The 7183-nt window shown below is 50.1% G+C and overlaps 2 protein-coding genes across 2 annotated transcripts in view; one reads left to right on the top strand and one right to left on the bottom strand.

The window, feature by feature from the left end:
• Positions 1-728, bottom strand: part of H257_17647 (hypothetical protein) — a gene marked incomplete at both ends in the record, with an annotated part of 998 nt that extends 270 nt beyond the window's left edge. Inside the window, 2 exons of the mRNA XM_009846510.1 lie at positions 106-353; positions 395-728. Of these exons, the coding sequence (XP_009844812.1) occupies positions 106-353; positions 395-728 (582 nt within the window). The remainder of the gene's footprint in view (positions 1-105; positions 354-394) is intronic.
• A 2988-nt stretch (positions 729-3716) lies between these two features.
• H257_17646 (hypothetical protein) lies at positions 3717-4346 on the top strand (the record flags this gene model as incomplete). Its single annotated transcript, XM_009846509.1, has 1 exon — positions 3717-4346. The coding sequence occupies one exon, from the start codon at positions 3717-3719 to the stop codon at positions 4344-4346; it is 630 nt and encodes a 209-aa protein (XP_009844811.1).
• Between the last annotated feature and the right edge of the window lie 2837 nt (positions 4347-7183).

The following is a 7183-nucleotide window of genomic DNA, read 5'->3' as shown; positions in this document are numbered from 1 at the left end:
CTGCCAAGTCAGCATCGTCGGGCGTTGGCTCGTTGACGACAAGGCTCTGAACTGACCTATTACAACTTCACATGCGATACAGTAGTAATAACAAACTCACCGAACGTGAATACATTCGGTCGAATCCCCACATTGTAGCTCGAAATCATTGCGGCTTTCGAAAGTTGCAGCCTGTGCAAACACCATTCGTGTCGACATGTAGCGTCGCGTGGCGCGGCATGTCGTGCAGTAGTAGAGTTCGCACGTTGTCATGTCGGCAAAAGTGTGCAGGATCCAGAACACATGAACAGCCTTCCCCCCAAACTTCAACTGCTTGAAGTTGTTACTGGCCGACGGGAGTAGGTACAGGTATCCTATTTGCTACGTAAGGGGATCTCAATTAGAGTGCACTTACCGGGGACAAGCGAGAAGTAATTTCTCGAATTGGTTAACACACTGATGTACGCTGTTATGTTATCGGAGCTCAATCCGTCGTCGTCGGCTGTCTGGTAATCCATTCCGTCAAAGTTGTCGGCGTTACTTGCCACGTTGTCGGCGTTACTTGCCACGTTGTCGTTGAAGTTAGGGTCGCGTTCTTCGCGGGCGACTTTATTCTCATGCTCAAACGTGTCGTGGACGGCACGAAAAGTGTCCGCGACTGAAGTGGAATGGCCGAAGGAACCACGACGTCTATGGTCGATAAAGTTCGCATCAAACCATTCGTCATGGTGTCGTTGGGTTGCTGCCATTGCCTCGACATCGAAACGCACCCCCTCGTCCAAACACCGCAGTCGAGCGCGTTTTGATTGCAGTTCGTCACCTTACATCTCGCTTTAGATCATCCGTAGAGTTCATGAGATTGTTACCGCCAGTGCGATCTCGAACTACACAAGGAGTGTCCCCGTTATGACGTACACAGCACCTTATACAGCGCTGCATCGAATTCGTTTTGTCGCCAAAGGTCACTGCAAGGAATCCGATAAATGCATACATTTTGTCCAATCAATCGCCGCAATATTGATTGGTGCTGCTAAAGTAAGAAGGTCATTTTCCATTGTACTCATGAACATCAGCCGCCTCCTCAACGGCGAAACCGTGGACGGAGATGATGCAAACGCTACAGGCAACAGTGCTAGCCCACATTCATCCGTGAGATTTTGTGTGAGCAGTGCTGTACTCGAGTGCAGTCATCCCCATGAGTACATCCTTTTGGGAGCGAGTGCAGACGGCTCACACGACAGTCGTTACTTGGCCAAGGTGGCCGGTGTTGACTTACCCGGCGACGGCAGGCATTCAAGAAGTCATTACCTTGAGCAATGCATTATAGCCAGGTTGGAACTTCAACAAAATTCAAGTCTAACTACTGCTGTAGGATGGCAAAAGCTGGATATTCGAAGAGCTTCCAAGACGCCGCAGTTAAGTACGCCACGGCAAATACTCCGTGTACATACCGATGGGTGTATATCACAGGGGTCGTTAAGGGGATGGAAGGTATTGTGCGTAGTGTTCACTTGACGCCTGAACTATACGCATTTTTCCCCGTAGAGTTGGCATTTTCCACGGGGCTGCTCAACCAACGTGGAGAGGCTGCTGCCATGTACGCTGCATTGTTTCAGGAGTGGGAGGCCATGCGTATACCCACAACTTTAGGAAGTTTGAATATGCGTACGTTGAACTGGTTATACGTTCACTCACGTCACGTGGTAGTCGGACTCCCAATCCTCGTGTCGATTAGACGACTGCAAAAACAAGTACGGAATGTCCACGCCATGCCCATGCGCAAACCAGTAGCGGATGCGCAATGTATTGGGAGAGCCCGTCGAGCATTGCTTCAGGCACTACGAACGTACACGAGTAGAAGTGGTCACACTGCAGCGGTAAAATATAACCACATATCCATACATAACTATATACTACTTTTAACGAGTAAAGCAAATTATAGCTTGCAATTTTGGATACAAGAGAGCCGATAGATTCATGTGTCCATGTTTCAAAGTCGTTCGAAAACTACGTCGATCACACTGCAGCTGGACGCACGATCATGCATGCCGCTGCATCGTCGTACAAGAACCCGAGATGCGCTCGTAGTACATACAACGCATGCGAGTCTTTTGATCATGATAGCCTTGTAAAGGTAACACTTTGAATGGTGGTTTATATTAAATAGAAATTGTACATAGAGGGCACGTGAGTTGGTGTCTGAATCTCTCAATGGCATGCCGCCGCAATGGACCAAGCTGTCACTCAAGCCGTCTTGGCTGCCTCATTCAATATGGGCACCTCCGAATACCCTACCTCGAAATGACCTCCTCAAACTCTGCCAATTGTCGCTTGAGAAAATGTACGGCACTGGGTGGCATCGACGACACCGAGATCTTGATGCGGACAAGTGAATGTAGTTTTTTGTAAAATGGCAGTTGTTCTGGTACAGTAGCTACTCTTTATCCTTTATCAGAAAGACGTACTGTGATATGACCAAGCTGTACTGAATGATTAAATGAAACTTGTGGGACTTGTGGGCTAGGGGACTTCAAATTCGGCACATTTTCATTCACACTTAGTGTTGTAGAACCCATAGCTTTTGCATTTAAGGGTACGTACGACCTGCACGAGCACTGCTGCACACCAACTGTTATATAGTACCGGTGTACCACATGTCCAGTGTCGCATGTATACATCTTGCGCATATCGTGACATACAAGTTGTCGCATGAATATACAGTAGTATTACTTTTTTCGTTCGGACCAGTGTTGCCTGCTCTTATTGGGATTTTTCACTTGTAGCCGACTAAAAATGTGGTGTAATGACATGTGGCATGTGCTTTCCAATCATGTGTTTATGACACGGTGCCTTCTGAGGGAATTATGGCCAATGAGGAGGAAGCCTATTCGACTTCAAATCATATGGGTATTGTTTACAGTTAAGGCGACGTTCAAGTTTCTCTAAAGTCTATTAATAGTACGAGTATCTAGTAAGTGGGACATGTAAATAGATGCGGAGAGGCCGGTACTGAATATGATGTGTTGTGTTATTAATATATGTAACGTTGCTAATAAAAGTATGAGTCCACTGGCGCAGTGGTTTAGATACCTCACTTTGAACGTGGAGGTTTCGGGTTCAATTCCCATGCACGACGTCGCTTCTTTCTTCATTTCCAATGTGCCCCTCGAACAACAACGATGTACCAGTAATACGCAATACTATTAATAGTACTGTTCCAGTACAACGCAAATGAATCGACACTGAGTTCGTCGAGTACTGTACTACGCACTAGTAGGCGATATTGACATTGATACTTGGAAGTATTACGCTGTAAAGTTAATATCGCTCAGCGGGCACTTAATGGCCTAATGTATGTATTAGGTGACCAACATGTTTCATTAACAGAGTTTAAGGTTTGTATCAAACACTGAACGAGATTATGCATGGTTCTCAGCTCGCATGAGTTGAAGAAGTTCGATAGGTAACAGTAAAGCGTTTGTAGTTCAAAGCCTTGACGGTCGCCCATTTCACGGATAATTAGGCGGTGGTCTCTGTACTTTACTGCATCGATACTATGTAGTCCATCCTGTTGCGTTCCCAAGATGGACATACCCGTAGTCTACTGCTCAATACACCACCAAACTTTGCCCGGGAGTCCACTGCTCCCCCAACATTGTGTTTGTGTTGAGAAGTTGCACGGAGGCGCAGTTGCGACAAAGAATGCTTTAGTGCATCTAGACTAGCACTCATCAAGGATGTCCCAGAGAGTGCAGGACCGACCGCGTCTTGGCCGCAGCGACGACGCCCATAGAGGCATGAGCAACGGACCGCGCGAACGACCGCTGGAGCGAATCGACGGGGGTGCAGACCCAGTCCTCAGCTTTCCTAAGTTGAAGGACATCCGCCAGGAACAAGTACGTCAGTGGCTGCTCGACCGAGAGACATACGAAGAAGACCTGCGGGTCGTATGCATGCGTCGAAACCTCGAAGTGCGGAAGTACCGCGAAGGATGGAAGGAGTGTTTCGATGACAAGAGATTGTTGAAGCAGTTCATGATCATGCGCAAGCTACGAGGCGATCCCAAGGAACTCGATGAAACCGTGCTCGAAACAGAGCTACGAATAATCGTCGACGAACCCAAGAACGGCGTTGAAGCGGACATCCCGCTGCTGTTCCACGGGATCCACATGGACATGAAGGACGACGACGTTCTCAGCCGCGTGTGTAAATTCTTGGCGGACTGCGACGAACGAATCGAAGCACGCGTGATGAAAGGACATCTGAAGAAGCCCGAGATGCGGAAGAAGATCTTCAAACGGCTGCTAGAAATGGTGGACCCAGAGCCTGTCCGAGATGCATGCGTCCTCGACATGGAGAAGGCGTGACATCCGGTGGAATTCACTTGGGAATCCATGAGCGAATTGGTAATGCACCATGCGCAGGAGCAGCAGCGTTTTTACTCGACATATGGCGCGGGACGTAAAAAGCCGGGCTATGAAGCCAAAGAAGCGAAGAACAAGAATGAACACCGAAAGGATGATTACAGTCGACAAGAACAACGCGAAGTGCGTCCACAGCGTGACGACCGCGAACGAAGCCGTAGTCAAGGGCGCGACAGACGCGATCGATCAAGCGACCGCCACGAGCCACGAAACCATTACTCAGGCTACCGCTCGCAATCGCGTGACCGAGACGGTGGTCGTCCGTACGAACGGCGCGATAAAAACCGCAGTTCCCGTTATGGACCGCCCGACAGCAAACCCAAGCAACAAGTGGGATTTGCGATGCGACGTGGCCGGAGCCCCGCTCCATCCCATGGAGGAATTTTGCGCGACCGCGAAGGGAAACAAGATGCCGGGTCGGGTCATACACCCCAGAGCAACAGCCAGGAGAAAAACCGTGTAAAGTCGAACTGGTCCCGCGGGAACTGCGTCGAAAAACCTAAGGCCGTTGAACAAAGCTCTAACCAGGCTTACCCTTTGATGTTCGGTGAAATTGATATGGACGACTACGATGAGGATGGAAACCTCGTGACAGCTGCCACACATGGTGGATACGTGAACCCTTTCAAAAACCGATGGGAATCACAGAATTTCCGGGTGTTGGAAGAACAAAAGAGAGAAGCGAAAAAACGCAAAGCCAAAGAGCTAGTGGAGACCGAGGACTTCATCCCACTGACGAACGACAGCGAGGACGAAGTCGACGAACCGGGCGTGATTCGGCAAAAGGGACGAACGATCCTAAAAGCCAAATCAGCTGGGGCTAGCAGAACGGTGCGGCGTGTCTATGGCTGGGAGTCAAAAATCAAACAACGTGAACCAAGAGAAATCATGCCGACGGGGTGTCTGAAGTGCGGCGATGCAGCCCATCTATACGAGAAATGCCCCGGCGCATCGGCCGAAGACAGAGCCAAAGTCAGGTACGAATGGGCGCTCGTTGCAAAGTGCATGCAGAACGGAAACACGCTGAAGCCCAAAGCTAAGCAGCTCCGGGACAGTCTCATGACAGCAAACAAGAAATGGCGGGAAGAACAAGAGAGAAGCCGCGAGGCGAAGGCAACGGAGCCTGAGAAAAAGAAGCTCCGACGAATGCTGGAAAGCCCTGCCAGCGAAAGCGTGGCCACCAGCAACGGAGTGTTGGACGTGCCCTACTGCCCTGACAACGGAAGCGATGTGGGAATTATTTCCACCGCCATGGTCAAGACACTGAGCAAACTGGACGAAACAGTTCAAGCGAAGCAGCTGCCCAAAGCGTGGGTTGGAAGCACAGTGGGGAACCTACCCGTAATAGAGAAAACGACGGTGGAACTGCGAGTCACTCTGAGCACACCCGCCGGCCAAGTCAAGCTGCCTCGAAAGCAGCTATTTTACGTGGTCGACGACAACGACGAACTCATTATTAGCAAGTACGCCCTAATGTCGATTGGGCTCGACATGGATCGACTACTCGAGCAAGTGGCCGTGCGACAAACCCACGACGACGGCGACGACATTGGTGACCCCGGCGAAGCCGAAGACATCGCATTCGGTGTCAGTGTGCGAGGGCTACACGCAAGCGATGAACAGCTGGACGTGGAAGACATGCAAGCGGCAGAACAGCTGTACAAGATGGCGATCATATCTGCGAACGCCGCCGACCAAGAACACACTGTGGCGTTCAAGCAATTACGAGGAATCGTCGTCGACGCCGCCGCCAAAGAAGTATGGCGAACCAAGTTCAGAGGCACAGACCTCCCGGCGAATGTGAAGGTGATGGAAATACGACTCAAGGCGGATGCACGCCCCAATCGTTGCAAACCTAGAAAGGTGAATCCCTTGACGGGCATGTTCGTCGAAGCGTTTGGCAAACAGCTGGAGCAAGACCAAGTTATTTATGCAAACAATTCAAGCTCCCATTACAGCCCCGTCAACCCGGTTATGAAACTGGAAGGAAAGAAACTCGTCAAGACAAGCGATCAGTGGACAATCGAAGAACTGTTGCAGTACTTTCGTCTTACGATCGACTACAGAATCATCAATAGCCAAACGATCCCACTCGCTGGCGCCATGCCGTTCCAGTTCCTCGTGTTAGAAAACGTCCGCGGCGCCAAGTACCTCGGCGTGTTCGACCTTACGAAAGGTTTCTGGCAGCTACCACTCGAGAAGAACTCACAAGAACTACTATCCTTTATGCTTGGCTACCGCATCATGACCCCAACGAGGGTTATGCAAGGCCATTGCGACTCGGCGCTATATTTCCAGAACACCATGGCGGAATGTTTCAAGGACCTACTGTACAAAAACGTCCTAATTTGGATCGACGACATCCTGGTGTGGGCAAACACCATCGACGAGTATGTGAGCGTGCTGCGCGCCGTGTTCGATGTATGTACGAAGTTTCGACTGCGTCTGAACCCACACAAGAGCAAGCTACTATGCAGCGAAATCAAATGGTGCGGCAGAATCATCGACGGCGACGGGGTGCGACAGGATCTATGCGACATCCCGTACCCGACCGATGCAGGTCAGCTGCAGCAATTCATATGCGCAGTGAACTGGATACGCCACAGCCTGATTGGCTTTGCCCAAAGAATCGACCCACTCCAAAAACGACTCACAGAAGCGTTGGTTGGAAAGAAAAGAAAAAAAAAGAATCGCGACATCAATCACAATCGACTTGACCAAAGAAGAACGGAACAGTTTCGACGCAGTCAAAGAACTGATGCGGAACGCCGCTCAATTGT

This window comes from Aphanomyces astaci (assembly GCF_000520075.1).
Source record: "Aphanomyces astaci strain APO3 unplaced genomic scaffold supercont1.113, whole genome shotgun sequence".
NCBI classification, from domain to species: Eukaryota; Oomycota; class Saprolegniomycetes; order Saprolegniales; family Verrucalvaceae; genus Aphanomyces; species Aphanomyces astaci.
The sequence above is the reverse complement of the archived record's forward strand: the minus strand, read 5'-3'. Positions and strand labels throughout refer to the sequence as shown.